Source organism: Scyliorhinus canicula, chromosome 8 (assembly GCF_902713615.1).
Source record: "Scyliorhinus canicula chromosome 8, sScyCan1.1, whole genome shotgun sequence".
Classification (NCBI taxonomy): Eukaryota; Metazoa; Chordata; class Chondrichthyes; order Carcharhiniformes; family Scyliorhinidae; genus Scyliorhinus; species Scyliorhinus canicula.
In genome coordinates, this window is record NC_052153.1 from 55955613 (window position 1) to 55979419 (window position 23807).

Consider the following 23807-nt stretch of genomic DNA (forward strand, 5'->3'; position numbering starts at 1 on the left):
TTCGGAGCGCAGCTCCTTCCTCAGGTGAATGGCGAGATATGTTCCAGAAACATTTATATAGACAAAGTCTATATAACAGACTGATCAGGACATTGAATCCAGACCTTCAGAGCACCCTACGTGCTCTCATCCCACGTAATCCCCGCATTGGAGATCTCTACTGCCTCCCGAAAATACACAAGGCCAACATACTAGGCCGTCCTATCGTTTCAGGCAATGGGACCCTGTGTGAGAACCTCTCTGGCCACATCGAGGGCATCTTGAAACCCATCGTACAAGGTACACCCAGCTTTTGTCGCGACACGACGGACTTCCTACAGAAACTCAGCACCCATGGACCAGTTGAACCAGGAACATTCCTCGTCACAGTGGACGTCTCGGCACTCTACACCAGCATCCCCCATGACGACGACATTGTGCAACAGCCTCAGTCCTCAACACTGACAACTGCCAATCTCCAGACGCAATTCTGCAACTCATCCGCTTCATTCTAGATCACAACGTCTTCACCTTCGACAACAAATTCTTCATCCAGACGCACAGAACAGCCATGGGGACCAAATTTGCACCTCAATATGCCAACATCTTCATGCACAAGTTTGAACAAGACTTCCTTACCACACAGGACCTGCAACCGATGTTATACACCAGATACATCGATGACATTTTTTTCCTTTGGACCCACAGCGAAGAATCACTGAAACGACTACACGATGAGATCAATAAATTCCATCCCACCATCAGACTCACCATGGACTATTCTCCAAATTCTGTTGCATTCTTGGACACACTCATCTCCATCAATGACGGTCACCTAAGCACTTTGCTTTACCGCAAGCCCACAGACAACCTCACGATGCTCCACTTCTCCAGCTTTCACCCGAAACACATTAAAGAAGCCATCCCCTATGGACAAGCCCTCCGTATACACAGGATCTGCTCAGACGAGGAGGAGCGTAACAGACACCTACAGATGCTGAAAGATGCTCTCGTACGAACGGGATATGGCGCTCAACTCATCGATCGACAGTTCCAACGCGCCACAGCAACAAACCGCACCGACCTCCTCAGAAGACAAACACGGGACACCACTGACAGAGTACCCTTCGTTGTCCAGTACTTTCCTGGGGCGGAGAAACTACGACATCATCTTCGCAGCCTTGAACACATCATCAATGAAGATGAACATCTTGCCAAGGTCATCCCCACACCCCACTACTGGCCTTCAAACATGTTTGCAGCAAATTACCCAGCCTTCAAAACAGCGACCACGACACCACACAACCCTGCCAGGGCAATCTCTGCAAGACATGCCAGATCATCGACTTGGATACCACCATTACACATGGTAACACCACCCACCAGGTACGCGGCACATACTCGTGCGACTCGACCAATGTAGTCTACCTCTTACGCTGCAGGAAAGGATGTCCTGAAGCGTGGTACATTGGCGAGACCATGCAGACACTGCGACAACGAATGAACGGGCATCGTGCGACAATCACCAGGCAGGAATGTTCCCTTCCAGTCGGGGAACACTTCAGCAGTCAAGGGCATTCAGCCTCTGATCTCCGGGTAAGCGTTCTCCAAGGCGGTCTTCAGGACACGCGACAACGCAGATTTGCCGAGCAAAAACTTATAGCTAAGTTCCACACGCATGAGTGCGGCCTCAACAGGGATCTTGGATTCATGTCGCATTACATCCACCCCCCACCATCTGGCCTGGACTTGGAAAATCCTACCAACTGTTCTGACTTGAGACAATTCACACCTCTTTAACCTGTGATTATCCCTCTCCCTGGATCTGTAATGATTTGATTACCTGCAAATTCTCGCATTCCAAGCATTGTCCAGCATCTCTGACTTGTCTATATAAATGTCTCTGGAACATACCTCGCCATTCACCTGAGGAAGGAGCTGCGCTCCGAAAGCTCGTGTTTGAAACAAACCTGTTGGACTTTAACCTGGTGTTGTAAGACTTCTTACTTTATGAACCCATGCTGCGTCTGCCCAATGGGACAATTTCTATCCAGATGCCTCGCTATTTCTTCCTTGATGATAGATTCCAGCATCTTCCCTTCTACCGAAGTTAAGCTAACTGGCCTATAATTACCCGCTTTCTGCCTACCTCCTTTTTTAAACACGTTTGCTAATTTCCAATCAGCCGGGACCACCCCAGAGTCTAGTGAATTTTGGTAAATTATCACTCGTGCATTTGCAATTTCCCTAGTCATCTCTTTTAGCACTCTGGGATGCATTCCATCAGGGCCAGGAGACTTGTCTACCTATAGCCCCATTAGCTTGCCATCACTACCTCCTCAGTGATAACAATCATCTCAAGGTCCTCACCTATCATAGCCTCATTTCTATCAGTCACTATTTGTGTCTTCCACTGTGAAGACCGACCCAAAAAACCTGTTCAATTCCTCAGCTATTTCCTCATATCCCATTATTAAATCTTCCTTCTCATCCTCCAAAGGACCAATATTGACCATATTTGTAGAAACTTTTACTATCTGTTTTTATATTCTGAGCAAGTTTACTCTCATAATCTATCTTACTCGTCTTTATAACTTTTTTAGTAGCTTTCTGTTGCACCTAAAGATTTCCCAGTCCTCTAGTCTCCCACTAATCTTTGCCATTTTGTATGTTTTTTCCTTCAATTTGATACTCTCCCTTATTTCCTTAAATATCCATGGTCGATTGTCCCTCTTTCTACCATCCCTCCTTTTTGTTGGTATAAACCTTTGCTGAGCACTGTGAAAAATCACTTGGAAGGTTATCCACTGTTCCTCAACTATTTCACCATAAAGTCTTTGCTCCCAGTTTATCTTAGCTAGCTCTTCTGTCATCCCATTGTAATCTCCTTTGTTTAAGCATAAAACACTAGTGTTTGATTTTACCTTCTCGCCCTCCATCTGTTACAGGGATAGGGTGGGGGAGTGGGCCGAGGTAGGATGCTCTTTCAGAGGGTTGCAGCAGACTTGATGGGCCGGATAGCCTTCTTCTATACTGTAGGAATATGTTCTAACAATAGAAAGTTAAAAAAATTATGTATGCATTTGAAACCATCTTCAGCCAGAGTGCTGAGTGGATGATCCATCTCAGCCTCCTCTGTGTCACAGATGCCTGTCTTCAACTAATTTGCTTCACTCCACGGGATATCAAGAAACAATTGAAGCCACTGGATACGGCAAAGGATTTGGGCCCTGACAATATCGTATTTGTGCTCCAGAAACTAGCCACGCATTTTGAAACACTGTTCCAGCACAACTGCAACACAGGTATCTTCCTGGACAATGTGGAAAAGGTAGAGAGGAACTGTCCCACTGATCGGAGTCATACTTTGTAAAGGTTTTGGTTGATGGTGACCAAACAACTCAACACCAGGATATTTCTGCAACAGTTTATCAGGATAGTGTCCGAGGCCCTACCATCTTTAGCTGCTTCATCAAAACGACGTTCCCTCCAACATAAGGTCAGAAATGGGGATGTATGCTGATGATTGCACAATGTTCAGAACCAGTTGCAAAGTCTCAGATACTGAGGCAGTCAGTGTCCATTTGCAGAAAGATCTAGATTATATCCAGGGATGGGCTGATGAGAGTCTGGTAACATTTGCATCACACAAATGTCAGGTAATGACCATCTCCAACAAGAGAGAATCTAACCATCTCCCCTTGATATTCCATGGCATTACAATTTTATAGATCCCCCACTAACAACATCCTGGATGTTACCATTAACCAAAAACTGAACTGAAGCAATCGTATAAATACTGTGGCTACAAGAACAACTCAGAGGCTGGGAATTCTGCGGCAAGTAACTGATCTTCTGACTCCCCCAAAACCTATCTAACATTTACAAAGCACCAATCAGGAGTCTGATGGAATACTCTCTGCTCTCCTGTATAAGTGCAGCTCCTAGAACACTCGAGAAGCTCAAAACCACGCAGGGCTAAGCAGTTCATTTGATCGACATCCCATCCACTAACTTAAATACAGTATTTGCTCCCGCCACCACCAACACACACTTGCAGCCATGCATACTATGTACAAAATGCACTGCAGCAACTCGCCAAGTCCCCTTCAACAGCACCTTCCAGTGCTGCAACCTCCACTACCTAGAAGGCCAATCGCAGCAGACTCATGGGAACATCATCTTCTGCAGATTCTCCAAGCCACACACCGTCCTTGCTTGGAACTATATTGCCATTCTGTCGCTGAGCCAAAATCCTGAAACTTCATTCTTAAAACTACTGTACTGTACCTGCACCAGATGGACTGCAGTGTTCAAGAAGGTGGCTCAGCAACATTACCTCATGGCAATTAGGGATGGGAAACAAATGTTGGCATTGCTGGCTACATCCACATCCTATCAAGATATTTTTGGAAAGAGTGTCCTGGGGATTGCCTTGAAAGTGTTATCTAAGTGGAATCAGAAGACAGACGGGACTACTGGATAAACTTAATAGATAAGAGCTGCAAACGGCTTTGAGAACAAACTATTTTCATTCCATGGCAAAATGCAAAACTTCAAGACCATAGGCCTGAGATGGTTTAGAAGCAAGAGATAAATTGGTTAACCCCTCCTTTGTTTTTTCTTGGAGATATTTGAAGTTAAGGGAACTGCCATATCTGAATCCTGAGACTGCAGGCAATTGGGTGACCTAGAGAAATTTGCATGACCATTTAGAGTGAGCAACAGCAAGACAGGGTGAATGCTTCTGACAAATTAGTCATCACATGAGTAGAAAGGGGAGTTTCTTTGCGTTTCAAGTGGAAATACAGAGGGAGCTTTTGCAGACGTTTAAGCCTCGAGGCTTTCTAGCTTTTAGGATTTCTTGTTTAATTTTGACTTTGCTTCTTTGATTTTATTTTTGTGTTCGTGATCTGTACCGAAGCGGTTTATGAAGTATATTTCCAATAATCAACACGGAGAATTGAAACTATAGACATCAACGTTTCTGACTATCCCAAATGGTGTCCCGCATATTTACCTCAGTTTAGGGATGGTGATATTTTAAAAGGCAAATTCCGATTAAAAAGAAAGACCTGCATTTATAATCGCACCTTTCATGATCTCGGGATGCCCCATTGTTCTTTACAGCCAATGCAGTATTTTTGATGTGCAGACACTGTTGAAATGTAGTGGACAGGAGGGGGTTTAATTTGAACGGCCCTTATTTCTCCACTCGCCACCCATCTGTAAGCAGAATAATAATATAATGTTTTGGTTGTGATTTCCCCCTTTATAAGCCTGGTGTATTTCCCAACCCCTCAGATTTGGTGTGATCCGGGGTCTGTTCTCATACCGCAACTGTTTACAATCTATATAAATGATGTGCAAAATTTGCAGATGATACTAAAATAGGTAGGAAAGTAAACAGTGAAGAGAATAGAAAGAATTTTCAGTCGGGTAAAGATACGCTGGGAGACTGGGCCAAAATTTGGCAGATGGAGTTTAATGTGGATAAGTGTGAGGTTATCCATGTTGGCCAAAAAAAGTAGAAAAGCTAATTATTATCTAAATAGAAAGTAGATTCAGAATGCATCTGGGCAGAGGGATCTGGGTGTCTTTGTTCATGAATTGTAGAAAGTTAGTATTCAAGTACAGCATGTTATAAAAAAGACAAATAGAATTTTGCATTTATTTAAAGGACTGGAGCATAAAAGTACAGAAGTATTGTTGCAATTGTATAGGGTGTTGGTGAGACCATGTCTGGAGTATTGTGTCCAGTTTTGGTCTCCTTATTTGACGAAGGATGTGGTGGCATTGGAGGCAGTTCAGAGAAAGTTCACCAGATGGATTCCTGGGATGCAAGGGTTGATGTATGAGGAAAGATTGAATAGTTTGGGCTTATACTTGCTGGAGTTTAGAAGGATGAGAGGGGATCTGATCGAGGTATATAAAATACTTAAAAGGGTTTGATAAAGTAAACATAGATCAAATGTTCATCCTTATGAGGCAATCTAGAATGAGAGGTCACAGATAGTTTGAGAGGCGGTAGATTTAAAACTGAGATGAGGAGGAACTACGTCTCACAGAGGGTGGTGAATTTGTGGAACTCGCTGCCCCATAGTGCGATCAGCCCTGATATGATTGAATGGCGGAGAAGGCTTGAAGGGCTGAATTGCCTACTTCTGCTCCTAATTCCTTTGTTCCTTTGATCCAATTTCTAGTAATAACCCCACAGCTAACTCGAGATAAGATGAACTCCGAGGGTTATAGATTTGCACACTCAAAATGCCGAAGGGGAAGCGTCACCATGTAGTCCCTGGTGTACTCATGTAAGAAAAGTGGGATAGAGAAAGAAAGATTTGCATTGCGAAGACCACAGTGCAAAGAGTTACAGGTTCATGTGAGTCCAGAGTCCGAATCAAAAGTCCAATGTTTATTCCTTCACAGAGTTCGGCAGGCTGAACTGTTGCAGGATAATTCACTTTTTCAGTAGAGTTGACTGCTACAATGAGGTAGGCATGCAGAGATGAATTAGTCTTGTTAGGAATTATTCAGAAATTCCCACTGTCGGTGGGATCAGGTAATCAAACTTAGATAGAAACCTTGTTGTCCGGCACTGCTGCTTCGTAGGTGGAAAGATGGCAGACTGCCTTTCAATACAGCAAGACAGTATATCTGCTGGTTGTCCCAGCTTGGGGCCGGTCATGCCATGTGACTGCACCACTCGACTTTGGCTTTGGCAAATGGTGTATCTTTGTCTGAGTTCCTGAGGTTGTTAATGTTCCGACGATTAAGAATTTGAGAGGTAGTTGCAGGGTGCTTTGTCCTAGGAGATTCTGGGGGCCATGCCTGGAGTCTGAAATGAAGATGGCCTTTGCATCATTCCTTTCACTGCAGTCCACATAGTTCAGAGATAACAAGGTGTAGGCTTATCAGATAGTGTCAGAAAGTTCCCTTTGTTCTGGGGTACCACCAGCCATGCCATCAGTCATTTGGAAAGCTCATTGTCCAATTTTTAAACTGTGGGAAGTAGCCATGATGTTTTATAAAATGTGAGGTCTTCGCTCTACGACAGTAGGATAGAGATTGTCAATATTCATATAAGATTCCACAGACAACAGTGTGATAATGATGTTAGTTGAAGGAAAGATATTGATCAAAGTATTTGGAAGAACTCTGCTGTTCTTCTTCAAAATAGTGTCATATTATCTGCTACACTCACCTGTGAGCGCCGTAGGGACCTTGCTTTAATGCCTCATCTGAAATATGATACCTCACCCTGTGCAGCATTCCCTCAGTCCTGGATTCTCAGCCTAGATTTTGTGCTCAGGTCCCTGGCGTGGGACTTAAGCCTACAACCGTCTGCCTGAGGAGAGAGTTACCAGTGAACCCCAGATGACACAGTTAACGGAGCATGCAGTGGATTTACCCAGCAGCAGAGGATCTCGGGGGAACAAATAAAACAGTTATAAAAGGATTCTAATCATCCAACAACTCAGAAACGAGCACCATCGTCCCAGGCCAAGTCGCTCTTAGACCTGTTATATATGTTCTGAAAACTTTGCTTACCATAGATTCGATTCCGTTCAACCGGCTGGTTGCTACCATGTCATCTGTTTAATCTTAAATTAATCTCACCTATTTATGTCAATCTTAGATTCTGATCTCAAATGTAATTTGATGATCAGCAACCCAGTTGAATTACTGTTATACCATTGATCTGCCTTTGAATCCTCTGTTTGCACTGGACAAGAGCATAAATGTTGAGACGCAGAATGAGTATTTGTAAACCATCACAATTTAGCACTATCAGGACATAGGGTGTGCTGCAGATGGTAACAATAGAGAGCACATGTATTTAACCTACTTCCCTATTCATTGCTTTGAACTGGAATTGATCTTTTATACACTGTTGATGGAACATTCACAGAGCATACATGCAGCATGATGGGTAGGGAACAATGAATTATATCCTTTCAGTTCTCATCAACAAGGATTGTCAGTTAATTAAGGGCTGGTTTAGCACAATGGGCTAAACATTGTTTGTTTAAAAACAATGGCTGTATTATATTGCATTCAGCAGCCGTTTTCTGCATAGTAAGATTCTCCAAGCAGAAATAACTTTTGCTGAGGGAGGAATGTTGTCCCGGACAACAGATCTTTCTGATGTTTTTCTTTCAACCATTTCAATGGGATCTTAAATAACAGAAAAGGTGGGAAGACCTTTGTTTAACTACTCATTCAAAGGACTATATTAGTGACAGTGGAGAAACTTGTAACGCAGAACAAGGCCAGCAGCGTGGGTTCAATTCCCGTACTGGCCTCCCCGAACAGGTGCCGGAATGTGGCGACAAGGGGCTTTTCACAGTAACTTCGTTGAAGCCTACTTGTGACAATAAGTGATTATTATTATTATTAATTGTGTGAACAATTATATGAATGATGTTCCATAGTTACCCACTGAGTATTTAGGATTATTAATATCATACCATGAATTTAAATATTTCAAATGAGGAGTTTAGTTTTAAGAGGGCCATGGGACTCTCTCGCTAACAAGACGGGCCGCTTTCTTCCTTTTTAAATCTTTTGAAAATTTGAATGGAACTGGTTAGCTAAAATATTTAATATTGCTTACAAAACCTGAAGGAAAAAGACTAGCACCTATTTATAGTGCATTATCAAGTCTTTAATAACATCCCAAGATTTTTCACAGAGAATTAGTTTGTTTAAAAACAATGGCTGTATTATATTGCATTCAGCAGCCGTTTTCTGCATAGTAAAATTCTCCAAGCAGCAATAACTTTTGCTGAGGGAGGAATATTGTCCCGGACAACAGATCTTAATGATGTTTTTCTTTCAACCATTTCTATGGGATCTTAAATAACAGAAAAGGTGGGAAGACCTTTGTTTAACTACTCATTCAAAGGACTATATTAGTGACAGTGGAGAAAGTGACAGCAGAGGAGATTTGTATGGTTCAGTTGGAGAGCAGGCAATGGGGATATTCTGATTTCCTTTGACGTTGCTACTATGCACAAGATGTCACATAAAATGGACATGGACCATTTCATCAGTTGTTTTCTAAGCGAATACTTTTACTATGTTCAATTTTCCAGCTCTCAGTAACACAGGTGATCTGTGAATTTCTATAATGTAATTTTGTTTCATTCAATCACAGAACAACAAAGAGGCATCAAACGTTCTATGATGGCAGTTCAGCCAGTCCGGTTGGAGTTTGTCACATTCCAATGGCTGACCCATTCTGTCAGAAAACTAGAGAGGTGAGTACAGAATCATGCGTTAGGACCAACAGGTATCTTGCACAGACCAAATTTGAATGTGTAATATCATCCTTATTCCACGGAATCCCCTGACTAAGCAAAGTAGACAAACCTACCTGTCCAAAGTGAAGGCGGGCTCACATCTTTCAAGAAGACTTCAAAGTATAGTTTCTGCTGAAACCTTTTCAAACCAATTACATTTAAATAGGGTTATGGATATAGTAGTGTTGTAATATATTACTGGACTATCTGTCCAGATAATCTGGAGTTTAAATATCACCACGGCAATTCGATAATTTGCATTCAGTTTTTACAATCGAGAAAGTTTTAAAAAGGTGCATCGGTAAAAAGTGATCATGAAGTCATCATTTAGTGAAGGAAAACTGCCTTCCTTATGTGACCTCAGTGCCAGAACAATGTTTCTGACTCTTAGCTGCCCTCTGAAATGGACGAACAAAACACTCCACTCTATGTTTTGTTATTTAATATATTTGTCATTACGCTAAATTCTGTTTATGTTTAACAAAAAAAAAATGGTTCTCTCCGAGAACATTTTGAGGATATTTGTTGGTGGATTGGGTGACAACATCGCAGTTCTCTTAATTATTTGTCTGATCCTCCTGTTTGTATATCGTGTAACCTCCTAGAAAGTCTGCTCTATGCTACGTTATGTTTGGTGTGTATGCAGACCAGGCAGTAGGAGCTGAAATCACTGGATCTAACTTTGTTTGGTTGTCTATTTTAATGTATTTTAAGGCCTTGCAGCTTAAGTGGGCCCTTCCATTGCAAACAGTACAAATTCAATTCTCAACAGTTAATACAAATCTAAAAGACAGACAATTACAAATCTTGGAAATCTGAAATAAAAATTGGAATAATGAAGAAAATGTTGGAAATGCACAGTAGGTTAGCCTGAATATGTAAAGGAAAGCCACCAGTTAACGTTCTGGCCGTATCCCTTTCATTGAAATTAACAATTGTGTACCATCGTTGAATCACCCACAATCAACATCCTGGGGGTTACCATTGATCAGAAACTGAACTGGACTAGCCATATTAATACTATGGCTACTAGGGCAGGTCAAAGGCTAGAAATCCTATGGCGAATGACTCACTTCCTGACTCCCAAAGCCTGTCCATCATCTATAACAAGACAGGGGTGTAATGGAATACTCTCCACTTGCCTGGATGGGTGTAGCTCCAACAGCACTCAAGAAGCTCAACATCATCCAGAACAAAGCAGCCCGCTTGATTGGTCCCACTTCCACCTTCCACCACTGACGAACAGTGGTAGCCGTGTGGACCATCTACAAGATGCACTGCAGTAACTCTCCAAGGTTTGTTAGACAGAACTTTCCAAATACAAAAACTCTACCATCTAGAAGGACAAGAGCAGCAGATACCTGGAACCCTACCCACCTGGAGGTTTCCCTCCAAGTCACTCACTACCCTGACTTGGAAATATATCGCCGTTCTGTCGCTGGTGCAGAGTCTTGGAACTCCCTCCTTAACAGCACAGTAGGTGTGCCTACACCTTAGGGACTGCAACAATTCAAGAAGGCAGCACACCACCACCTTTTTTTTTTAGAAAATATTTTATTGAGGCATTTATCATAATTGTAACATTCTAAACAGAGCGGTCCAGCACACGCAGAAACCCCACAATAACATGCCCAACTTCCCCCCACCCTAACTCCTAGCTACCCATATATTAGATTCCCTACTCTTATTCTTCACTTGCATGCTTCCCCTTTCCCCCACCCCCCCATTTCCCACCCCCTCCTGCTGACGGTCAGTTTTCCTTAAAGAAATTGATGAAAGGCTGCCACCTCCGAGCGAACCCCTGTAATGAAACCCTTAAGGCGAACTTAATCTTTTCTAGCCTAAGAAACCCTGCCATATCGCTGACCCACACCCCCGACTTAGGAGGCTCCGAGTCCCTCCATCCCAGCAAAATCCATCTCTGGGTCACCAGGGAGGTAATCGCCGCCCACCCCCGGGCTCCCGAATCTTCCAACACTCCAAATATTGCCACCTCTGGACTCGGAGTCACCCTCCCTTCCAGGACCTCCAACACGACATCTGAGAATCCCTGCCAAAATCCCCTCAGCTTCGGACAAGCCCAAAACTTATGTACATGATTCGCCGGACTGCCCACATCTGCCCCCCACCTCCTCAAAAAAGCTACTCATCTGGGCCACAGTCATATGAGCCCAGTGGACCACTTTGACCTAAATCAAGCTGAGCCTGGCACACAACGAGGATGCATTGAGTCTCCTCGGGGGCCTTCTCCCATATCCCGACTTCCAGCTCCCCTCCCAACTCTTCCTCCCACTTCCTCTTCACCTCCCCAATTGGGATCCCTTCCCACTTCATCAGTTCCTCATACATCACCATCACCTTCTGAAGGGCAACTAAGGATGGGCAATAAATGCTGGCCCTAACCAGCGATGTCCACATCCTGTAAAATAATTTTAAAAAAATAATTCTGATGCATATGTACCTGAAATATCAATATTATGTTTCCTTTAATAGATGCTGACTAACTTGTCATGTGCATACACACATATGAATTAGGAGCAAGTCTCTGGAGCTTGCTCCGCCATTCAATAAGATCTTGGCTGATCTGATTTTAATCTTAATTTCACATTCCTGCCTATCGTGCGTTTTCACCCCCTTGCTTAGCAAGAATCTATCTTCTCCTGCCTTAAAGATATTCAAGGACTCTGCCTCAACCACCTTTTAAGGAAGAAAATTCCCTGTCCTAAATGGGTGCCCCCTTATTTTGAAACAGTGACCTCAAGCTGTACATTCTCCCACTAGAGGAAGCATCCTCCCCTTCCTGTCAATGCCCCTCAGGATCTTAGATGTTTCAATCAAATCGCCTCTTACTCTTCTAAACTCCAACGGTTACAAGCCAAGCCTCTCAACCGTTTCTCAAAACACAACTTGCCCATTCCAAATATTAATCTAGCAAACCTTCTCTGAACTGCTGCATTACATCTTTCCTCAAATAAGGTGACCAATACTGTACAAAATGCTCCAAATGTGGTCACACCGATGCCCTGTACAACTCAGACATAACCTCCCTACCAGCCTCCCGGACAGGCACCAGAATGTGGCGACTAGGGGCTTTTCACAGTAACTTCATTTGAAGCCTACTTGTGACAATAAGCGATTTTCATTTTTTTCATTTTTCATACCTTTGTATTAAATACCAATTGCAACAAATGATTACACTCGATTAGCTTTCCTAATTACTTGCTGTACCTGCAAAGTAACCATCTGCAATTCATACACTAGGACACCCAGATCCCTCTGCATCTTCGAGCTCTGCAATCTCTCAGCATATAGATAATATGCTTTTCTTTTTATTTGTCCTGCCATAATGAATAACCTCACAATTTTCCCAGATCTTTGCCCACTCAACTAACCTACGTATGTCCTTCTGTAGCCTCCCGATGTCCTCTTCACAATTCACTGTCATCACCTAATACAGAAATCATACTATCCAAATAATTTACATGAATTCTAAAGAGTTGAGGCCCCAACATAGTGGTTAGCACTGCTGCCTCACAGCACCACAGACCCGGGTTCAATTCCAGCCTCAGGTGACTGTCTGTGCAGAGTTTGTACTTTCTCCCTGTGTCTGCGTGGGTCTTCTCCGGATCCTCTGGTTTCCTCCCACAGTCCAAAGATGTGCAGGTTAGGTGGATTGGTTGTGCTAAATTGCCCCTAACTGGGGTTACGGGGATAGGGTGTGGGAATGAGCGTCGGTAGGGTGCCCTATCAGAAGGTCGGAGCAGACTCGATGGGCCAAATGGCCTCCTTCTGCACTGTACAAAATCTATGATTCTATGGAAGGACCCCAGTTGACGAGATTTGTATTGCTGTAATGCCACTCAGTCTCTGGCCAGAAAGGGAACATTTGTACCTGTGGAGTCTCGATCCTGCAGCTAATACATTTTTAGAGGTTATTAAAATTGAAACATAATTTTCTGTTATATCTCCCTTTTTCTCTATCTCCATCCGAGCTTCCCTTCACCTATTTATTACTCTTTCTATCCCTTATTTGACTCCAGTTCATCAATATCCTTCTCCGTCATACATTTGTTTCCTTAACAATCCTTAACTTTAATTAGTTAAGGAGATGGACCGTTGGTCCCAAGGTTCCAGATGCCTATTGCCACTACCTGGGTAACGATCCAGGTGAGTAAGTCAGAATTGTCCAAAGTGTCTAGGTGCGATGTAACAGAAATGTTTCTAAGTGCGGTAGTGAGTGGGAATTGCTGGGTGTTTCTCGACAGCTGTCCCGGCAAGACAGCTACCGGTATGTAACGTCAATTAGGGATGGTGATGATGCACCACGGAAATTACTGTCCCGCCGGCTGATTCACCTGGAGTTAAAGTGCCCTTCACCATCTGACCAAGTCAGAGCTCTGTCTTGGAAGTGTTAGGTGGGATGGACATGCAGAAGCTGACATTGCCCCTGGTATGGGTATACACGATCTGGAGTGATTGCAAGTCGGACCCGCGGGAGTGGAGCCCATCGGCCCCCTCCCTAGCCCAGGGACTATCCGCCCCACCAATGGCGGCTGACCCATCCCACCTGTGCCATTCTCTTGCCCCCCGAGAACTGGGGCAGCAGTCCAGTGCCCCCGGGCTAATCACCCAGTTTCCAAGATGGCTACTCACTTCTTCCAATCCCCACAGCAGCCAGTGCGCTAGCTTCACATTTTTAAATAGATATGCTAAAGGGTGCCCGCTTGACTGCTCACTGGTGATCCAGTTAGATCACGGGATGCCATTAGAAAAGGTGTCTTTGCCGTCAATGGAATGGAGCCTTAATTGGTGATTATTAGTTTCTCACATGCCGCAGCAGGATCCAGATATCACCAACGGGAGCAGGCTGGTTAGACCGGAAAACGGGCGGCATCCAGCACGGTTCCCAATTTCGGACTCTCCCGCAATATAGCTGGCTGGCTTGGATTCGCACCTGGTGCAACACCACTCTGTCATTACGCCCTCTGTCTCTAATTCAAAGTTTTGGTGGGTCCCAGGGAGCAGGGGAATTTCTCATGGAATTCTGGCACTGGGACATCCGAGGGGTCCCATAGTGCATCTTCTGGGATGCATTCGCAGACTGGAAGATCTGGGCCATTGTTCCAACACTGCCATGGAACTGGGTTTTGAGTTAATCTGTCGAAGTTCGGCCTGTATAAAAAGGCATTATTTTAAATATGATGGGAAGTAGAACAGTTTCAATTGCCATCAATTGAAGGTGCAAACAGCGTAGACCAAATGGCCTCCTTCTGCGCTGTAATGATTTAGTGATCACAAGGAACTGGTACAGTGTTCCTCTGACAATGGCAGCACATCTTGGACCCACTGCACTTATCATTACTTCAACTGCACCCTCTTTCATATATAATTTTGTTGACACAGAGACCTGTTGAACATGGAATCCTGTATTTGGTCGCAAAAATGCTTGTATTTGGGCTTTTGCATCGAGTTTCATTTAGACTTTGAAAATGTGCTCTTTATCAGTATTGTTGATGAGTGAGGATCCTTAACTGGTGGCACGGTAGCACAGTGGTTAGCACTGCTGCTTCACAGCGCCAGGCTTAGGTCCCTGTCTGTGCGGAGTCTGAACGTTCTCCCCAGTGCCTGCGTGGGTTTCCTCCGGGTGCTCCGGTTTCCTCCCACATGTCCCGAAAGACATGCTTGTTAGGTGAATTGGACATTCTGAATTCTCCCTCAGTGTACCCGCACAGACGCCATAGCGTTGCGACTAGCGGATTTTCACAGTAACTTCATTGCAGTGTTAATGTAAGCCTACTTGTGACACTAATAAAGATTATTATTATCTCATTGCGTTTATCCATTTGAATTAAAGGTGTTGTTAGATGTTGTAAAGAAGCTGGGAATTAAACACCATGCAAAGGGGACCATGGTTACAATTGAAGGACCCCGCTTCTCCTCGCGAGCTGAGAGTCTGATGTTTCGTCAGTGGCAAGGTGATGTCATCAACATGACCACTGTTCCTGAGGTGGCACTGGCCAAAGAAGCAGGTATTTGCTATGCTAGCATTGCCATGGCAACTGATTACGACTGCTGGAAGGAGCATGAGGAGGCGGTTAGTACATTATTATTTTACATCAATGAGCACATTAATAAAATATATATGCAGAATAACCTTTTTGCTCCATTTGGACCTGTAAAGACTTAATTACCTGCAAAGACTCGCATTCAAAGTATCGTCTTGCTTCGTTGACTTTGTCTATATATATGTTTCTGGAACCTACCTCTTCATTCACCTGAGGAAGGAGCAGTGCTCCGAATGCTAGTGATTTGAAACAAACCTGTTGGACTTTAACCTGGTGTTGTAAGACTACTTACTAACCTTTTTGATAACAGTGGTGGGGGAAAAGATAGCAGGTAAGTTATGTGAAGAATACCTTGTATTTCTGACGATAGTTTAAAACGCTTTTAGACCAAGAAAACACAGAAAATGCTGGAAATACTTAGCAGGTCCAGTAGCATCTGTGGAGAGGGAAACACGATTAGTGTTTTTCTCTCCGCAGATGTGACCAAGCCCACTGTGTGTTTCCAGCATTTTCTTTGTTTATCTCGGTTTTCGAGCATCCGCAGTATTTTGCTTTTGAATCTCTGTTTTCCAGACTTCATTTTTATATTAAGGTGACTTCATCAAAACCAGAGATTATTTTCCAGAATATCAGCCTCAGGCCGGGCTTTCAGAATCTGTTCAGCATTTCAGTTAAATGATTCTGAATCTAAGTATTTACATGCTCATCTGTGTTGTTGAATGATAAATAAATGCTGCTATATATTTTTCTTCATACTATCAGAAACAAAGTGTAGCCAGAAGGAGCATAGTAATATTTATGCTGTTTTCAGATAGGACTCAAGACTGCAGCATATTATAAGACTGAAATGTTTTGAGGCATTAAGGTAAAATCGCATCAATATTGCTTTTATCCTGAAACATGTTAACGTTGTATAATGCTTTATGCAATTTACTTTTGAAGTATTACTCCTTTTTTACTGAAGGTGCTAAACACTCCTCTGGAATTTCAGTATCTTCTTCATATTGACAGTAAGTTTTGGTTCGTTGACTGTCCAGTGCATTAAAACTGATACCGGAAATCTGCACATGAGCATGTGACAGGAAAACAGTGGGCGGCCGAAACAGGGATGTTTTATTCCTTCCCATCCCTATAGGCCATCTATAGTACCCCAACAGCTTCCCTATTTGAGATCTGCTAATTCAACTCATCCCGGAAGACAAACTGGAATCGTTGGATCTGTTTGGCTTACCGTAGTGGGAACAGTGTTTTCATTATTTTACGGAGACAGACAATAATAGGTCATTCTGTTCCAACTTTGTGCAACACAATTAGACAGGAAGGTGAAAGATATTGAGTTATTTTTCTGCATTGCATGCAGAATTCAAAAAAACCTTGAGTAATCAAATGTAGTAATCAAAACCATTATCTCGTGACACAGAAGGCTGCCAGAAAAAATGCCATAATCAATAAAATCTTACTGCTAAACCTTTCCTAAGTGAATAAAGGATTGCCCATTTAAAACGGAGATGAGGTGGAACTTTTTGTCTTAGAGGGTCATGAGCCTTTGGAACTCTTCCTGGAAAGGTGGAGGAAGCAGAGTATTTGAATGTTTTTAAGGCAGTGGTGGATAGATTCTGGGTAAGCAGGAGGGTGATAGGTTATCGGGGGGGTGGGCAGGATAGGATGCAGGTTTGAGGTTACTATCAGATCAGCCATGACCTTATTAAATGGCGGAGGAGACTCAAGGGGCCAAATGGCCTGCTCTTCGTTTGTGTTAATAACTTATAATTCAGTTTATATCACTAGTTAAAAGCAATACTAGCCTTCTGTGTGTGGGGTGGGGTGGGGGGGGGGGGGGGGGGGGGGGGGGTTTAAGGCAGACCTGACAGTTAAAGTTCAAATGTAGGATGAGTACCTTATTACAAGTATCTTAAATCACCAATATTAACACAAGCTGGGAACTGCCAGTGAAGGCACTTACGGTGACCTGGTATGGCTAGAAGGGATATTTGCACAACCTATAACCACTGCTTGATATATTTATACTAACCGGGTACTGCCAGAAAATATCTTGACATTACCATTGGTAGCAGTAATATTTACAGCGAGCTGATATGGTGTTATTGCTGGTGGAGTTATTTGCACTGAAACTGCGCGTGGATATATTTACACACTTAGCCACTGCCAGAGGGTATGGTTATATCAGGTCCTGCCAGCAGATATAGTTATACCCATGTGTGCTGCCACTGGGTATTTTCATACCTGCTGGTAGTAACCATTGGTGTATCTATGCTAATGGTCAGTGCTAGTAGGTTGATTTACACCCATGGCTACCACCAGTGGGTATATTTACATGAATGGCTACTGATAGTGCAAATATTTATAGTAAGTGTTGCTGTCAGCAAGTATATTTACACTCATGGTGAATACCAGTGGGTATGAAAATGAAAAATGTAAATCGCTTTATTGTCACGAGTAGGCTTCAGTGAAGTTACTGTGAAAAGCCCCTGGTCGCCACATTCCAGCGCCTGTCCGGTGAGGCTGGTACAGGAATCGAACCGTGCTGCTGGCCTGCTTGGTCTGCCTTAAAAGCCAGCGATTTAGCCTAGTGAGCTAAACCAGCCCTAGCTAATACTATTGGATATATGTACCTGAATGGTCACTGCCAGTCGGTACATTTACCCGAATGGCTAAAACCAGTTGGTTTATTTACACCAGTAGCTAATTCCAGTGGGTATATGTACAGTAATAATGAAGACCAGTGGGTATATTTCCACTAGCGATGACTGATAGCAACAATATTTTCGCAAATTGTTAATGCCAATGGGTATACTTACAGCAATAGTTACTGCCAGCTGTCCTTCCCATCTGTGTTGTTTTACATACTTTATTATAACAATGTGAGGTGCTAAATCTAAATATTTCTTGTGTCCAACTACTGTTAATGGTTGAAATGTTAGTGCTGAATCCAGCATCTTAACACTATGTGAGCCAGTAATAACATGTAACAGGAGTCAGTTGTAAATTCATAGCAATCATCCATTTTGTAGATTAGTGCTGGCAACTAAAGCAAATACAGTAACTTAGTATCAGGGGATGGACAATAAAAATGCTTCCTCGGCAGCGTGCCCCTGTCCTGTGAAAGAATCAAACAAAATCATCCTGATTGCACACTTTCACATTTACTACAGGACGTTTGATTGTGAGACGATATGTATTTTTCAGAGAGTTAGGAGCGTGCTTTCTTGTTGAGGCCAAAACAGTTTCAAAATAAAGTTTATACCAATTTAGCTTTTATTTGGCTTGGATTATCTCTTTAGAATACGCTTCAACAGATACACCATTGGTAACACAAGAAGTTGACAGGCAAATCTGTCTCCTGTAGCAACAATATTTGGCTTGTAATTACTGCTCTGCCACAGTACAGTGAATTGACTTCTGTTCTGATTTTTACCCTTTCTTTTGATGAAAGAATCTTATCTCCATTGTACACTCCCTCCCAATGGCTTCACTTAAATTAGAAAAGCTATGTGACCTTGAAATTACACTGTACAATATTAGTACATGAATACAAATTTCACCATTCAGTGGCATGCTATTTTGACTTATCAAAAAGGGACAGATTAGTTGGGTCTAATGTTTTTCTGTTTCAAGAAATCCTAATGTTCTACTGAATTAGTCAATGCCTTATTCCAGGTCACTTGGTAGCTGTTCTCGATTCTTCAAAGTAAGGTATGTTATACAAGAGTGCCTTCGGCCAAAAGTGTCCACTTTGTGACTTTATGTGCTAATTCATTAGGTCCTACTGTAGTTGCCTGTGGAACTACACGGGCCACAAATCAATTGAATCAATATCCCCATTAGTTTCCACGCATCTCAAAATACTAATAGTAACAGGTCCTGGTATCCTAATGTAAGATTACTCCACCCAATTGAGGCAGCAACCCTCAGAAAACTGCTTTACAAAAGCCCATGAAATTTAAATATGGTAACTATTTAGCATTGCAAGGATAATGTTTTAGCCCTGTCTCTAACTTAGAATCCCTGGACTACGAGTGAAAACTAGCCAACGCGTGTGGGATCAGGGTATAGTACTTGATGATCAGCCATGGTCACAATGAATGGCGGAGCAGGCTTGAAGGGCCGAATGGCCTCCTCCTGCTTCTATTTTCTACATTTCTATGTTTCTACCTACACTACATGGACTGCAGCAGTTCAAGAAAACAGCTCACCATCACCTTCTGAAGGGCAACAAGGGATGGGCAATAATGCCTAACATGTGATGCCCACATCCTGTTAAAAAAAATGAATTTAAAAAAAGACAACCACCTGGGTTTTGTGGGTCGAATTGTAAGGATTGAAGTGCTGTAAGTAGCAAGGAGCTAGGGTTGGAGCATGCCTTCTTTAGACTAATGTTTCACTTTGAGTACAGTATTGAGTTAGGTGGATTGGCCATGCTAAATTGCTCTTCGTGTCTAAAAAGGTTAGGTGGGGTTACGGGGATAAGGTGGAGGTGTGGGCTTAGGTAGGGCGCTCTTTCCAAGGGCCGGTGCAGACTCGATGGGCCAAATGGCCTCCTTCTGCACTGTAAATTCTCTTCTGCACTGTAAATTCTATGATGATGATCTACTATCTGACCTTCCACCTCAGGTCAGGTGACCCCTTATGTAATATAGAGGGTACCTTACTGTATCTTATCCAGGTACCGCAACGTATCTGATAGTCACGTTTACACACACGTAGCTATCATCATGACAACGACTCGTATATTTATACCAATGGCTAATTCCAGCAGGTTTATATAGAACAATAGCTGATGCTAGCAGGTTTATATACAACATTGGCTAATACCAGCAGGTTTATATACAACAATAGCTGATGCCAGCAGGTTTATATTCAACAATAGCTGATGCCAGCAGGGTTACATACAACAATGGCTAATGCCAGCAGATTTATATTGAATATTGGCTAATACCAGCAGGTTTATATACAACAATGGCGAATGCCAGCAGATTTATATTGAATATTGGCTAATACCAGCAGGTTTATATACAACAATGGCGAATGCCAGCAGGTTTATATACAACATTGGCTAATACCAGCAGGATTATATACATCAATGGTGAATGACAGCAGGTTTATATGGAAAATGGCTAATGCCAGCAGGTTTATATAAAAAATGGCTGATGCCAGTAGGTTAATTTACATTGTTGGCTACTTCGGAGGATATATTAACATGAATGGCTACTGCCAGTGGGTATATTTACAGTAATGGTTACTGCTGGTGAGTATTTTTACCTTGATGATTACTGCTAGTGAGTATGTTTACTCTAAGGGGTACTCTCAGTGGGCATGTTTGCACGAGCCAGCAATAGTCAGCAGAGAAATTTACACTAATTGGTAATAGCCAAGGGAACCCAGGGTTGGCATTGTGGCCATTTACATTGATCAGAAACTTCCATCAAGGGTGTTTACAGTAATAGCTTGGGTAATTATACAAACTGGATGTTGCCAGCAAAAATAGTTATCCTAACTGGTTATGGATGACAGGATTTTACCAGTGGGATTGTATTTTTGTACTGGCTGGTTACTGATTATAGGAGTGCCTTATACTAACCAGTGACTAAAATTCAAGATTCTTTTCTCTCTCAATGCGTCTCAATTGTTAGTAATTTGTGACATTAAATTGTCATTTATGCTCACATGCTATTCAAAATGATCAATTTATCCCAGTATCTTCCTTGTCACGATGGTTAATATACTTAGTTTTCTGTATTTCTGATAATTACCTTTCACTGTGCTGCTGTAGTATTGTCACACATTTTACAAAATGGGAGTACATAACATTTTAATACTTCAGGCAAGGCAAAAACAATGATGAAAAAATCCTGATCATTGTGCTATCATCAGTCCCAAGATGCGCAGGTTAGGTGGATTGGCCATGATAAATTTCCCTTAGTGTCCAAAAACTTTTAGGTGGGGTTACTGGGTTACAGGGATAAGGTGGAGGTGTGGGCTCTTTCCTGGGGCTGGTGCAAACTCGATGGGCCGAACGGCCTCCTTCTGCACTGTAAATTCTATGATTCTATGATCTTCAGTGCTGTAATGCCACTAGACGTCTCTTGTTGAATACAATATTATACTGACATCAGATGCTGAGCAAGGATTTTTTTAAATATCAGATTCACAATTACCACATGAATTGTTTATGATTCATTCAAACTGTAACATCTTATACACACAGTTCTGACAATTGATGGGCCCTGTTGTAGTTTGGATAAAAGGCAGTCAGTTAAGAGAAATCAACTTAAATGGCCAGTAGAGGGAGTGCAGGGGGATGCAGTACAGACCAATGGGTACTTGCTATCCAGTAGCATATCTAGATTAGGAAGCAGGTGAAAACTGAGAGATTTTGCCAGAAATTACTGCTGCTGTTAGTGTTTTGTGTAAATCTATTCCAATTAAATGGCCCAAATTATCTGGTCTCTTGATAGTCCAGACTATACCAGACTTAAGATGAAAAATGCACTTCCAGATGTTGAGTAAGTCCTGACACGTGGGAATTGCTCGAGAAGTTTAAACTTCCCTTCGGCTGAATCCCTGCTGCCTGAGACTCTCAGTAAAGTCTCTGACCCTGGGCCGAGTCAGAGACTTGGGCTAGATATGACAACTCAGCTGGATTCTTTTTTTTTCATAAATATTTTAATTAAAGTTCGCATTTTTACACTCAACAAGAAATGGATGAAACGGTTATAATTTACAATTTACACATTGTAAATTCTATGATTGTTCCTTTTCGCCCCCCCCCCCCTCCTCCCGCCCCACTCTCCCCCTCCCCCTTTTCTGCATTCTCTGAATCCTAACCTAGGCCCTTCCCATCTTTCCCCCATGCCAACCCCCTCCCCATTGTCGAACCCCCCCACGTTCCTGTCTGCTTTCTATGGCCTTAGAGGTTCCTGCTGTGTGTGTCCCGCCCCCTCGCCCCATTCTATCCGTTGTTGGCTTCGAACAGGTCTTGGAACAGGCTGATGAATGGCCCCCATGCTTTGTGGAAGCTCTCGTCGTACCCTCAGATGGTGTACTCGATTTTCTTCAGGTGGAGTAATTCCAATAGGTCTGCCAGCCAGTCTGCAGTTGTGGGTGGTGCTGCTGACCACCAGCGGAGCAGGATTCTTCCTCATTCAATTAGAGAAGCAAATGCAAGTGCGTCGGCCCTCTTCCCCATATGAGGTTCTAGCTGGTCCAATACCCCAAAGACTGCCACTCTCGGGCACGGCTCCACTCTCACCCCCACAAGCTTGGACATTGCCTCGAAGAAGGCTGTCCAAAATCCAACAAGTCCGGGGCAGGCCCACAACATGTGGGCATGGTTTGTCCAGGCCTCCCTGGCATCATTCGCATTTGTCCTTCACCTCCGGGAAGAACCTGCTCATTCGGATTCTTGTCAGGTGTGCTCTGTGCACCACTTTAAACTGCATGAGGTTTAGACTTGCGCAAGAGGAGGTGGGTTTGGCCCTGCTAAGTGCTTCGCTCCACAGTTTTCTCTAACTCTTCCTCCCACTTATCCCTTGTTCTGTCCAGTTGGGAGCGTGTCCTTTCTAAAAGTCGTCTGTAAAAGCCCCGCGGTGCCCCTTTTTCACCCTGTCCATGTCCAGTGAGTCCTCCAAAATTGTATAGAGTCATAGATGTTTACAGCATGGAAACAGGCCCTTCGGCCCAGCTGGTCCATGCCACCCAGTTTCTATCTCTAAGCTAGTCCCACTTGCCTGCATTTGGCCCATAACCCTCTATACCACCCTGCCCATGTAACTGTCGAACTACTTTTTAAAGGACAAAATTATACCCGCCTCTACCACTGCCTCTGGCAGCCTGTTGCAGATGCTCATCACCCTCTGTGTGAAGAAAATTATCCTCTGGTCTCTTTTGTATCTCTCTTCTTACCTTAAACCTATGCCCTCTAGTTCTAGACTCCTCCACCTTTCGGAAAAGATTATGCTCCTCATTATTTTATAGACCTTTATAAGATCTTCCCTGAGCCTCCTACACTCCAGGGAAAAAAGTCCCAGCCTATCCAGCCTCTCCTTACAACTCAGACCATCAGTCCTGGTGGCATCCTCGTAAATCTCTTCACTCTTTCTAGTTTAATAATATCCTTCCGATAATAGGGTAACCAGAACTGAATACGGTATTCCATGTGTGGTCTTGCCAATGTCTTGTACAACTTAACAGGGCGACATGGTAGCACAGCTCCAGGGTCTCAGGTTCGATTCACAGCTTGGGTCACTCTCTGTGCGGAGGCTGCATGTTTTCCCCGTGTTTGCATGGGTTTCCTCCAGGTGCTCCGGTTTCCTGCCACAGTCCAAAGATGTGCAGGTTAGGTGGATTGGCCATGATAAATTGCCCTTAGTGTCCAAAAAAGGTTAGGTGGGGTTACAGCGATAAGGTGGAGTTGTGGGCCTAAGTGGGGTGCACTTTC

At 43.2% G+C, this 23807-nt stretch overlaps 1 protein-coding gene across 3 annotated transcripts in view; it reads left to right on the plus strand.

Moving 5' to 3' along the window:
- The window catches only part of LOC119970275 (methylthioadenosine phosphorylase), a 220040-nt gene that overhangs the window by 154005 nt on the left and 42228 nt on the right, over positions 1-23807 (plus strand). For all 3 annotated transcript variants that reach the window (XM_038804632.1, XM_038804631.1, XM_038804633.1), the window contains exons 5-6: positions 9140-9242; positions 15139-15378. In XM_038804632.1, the coding sequence (XP_038660560.1) occupies positions 9140-9242; positions 15139-15378 (343 nt within the window). The remainder of the gene's footprint in view (positions 1-9139; positions 9243-15138; positions 15379-23807) is intronic.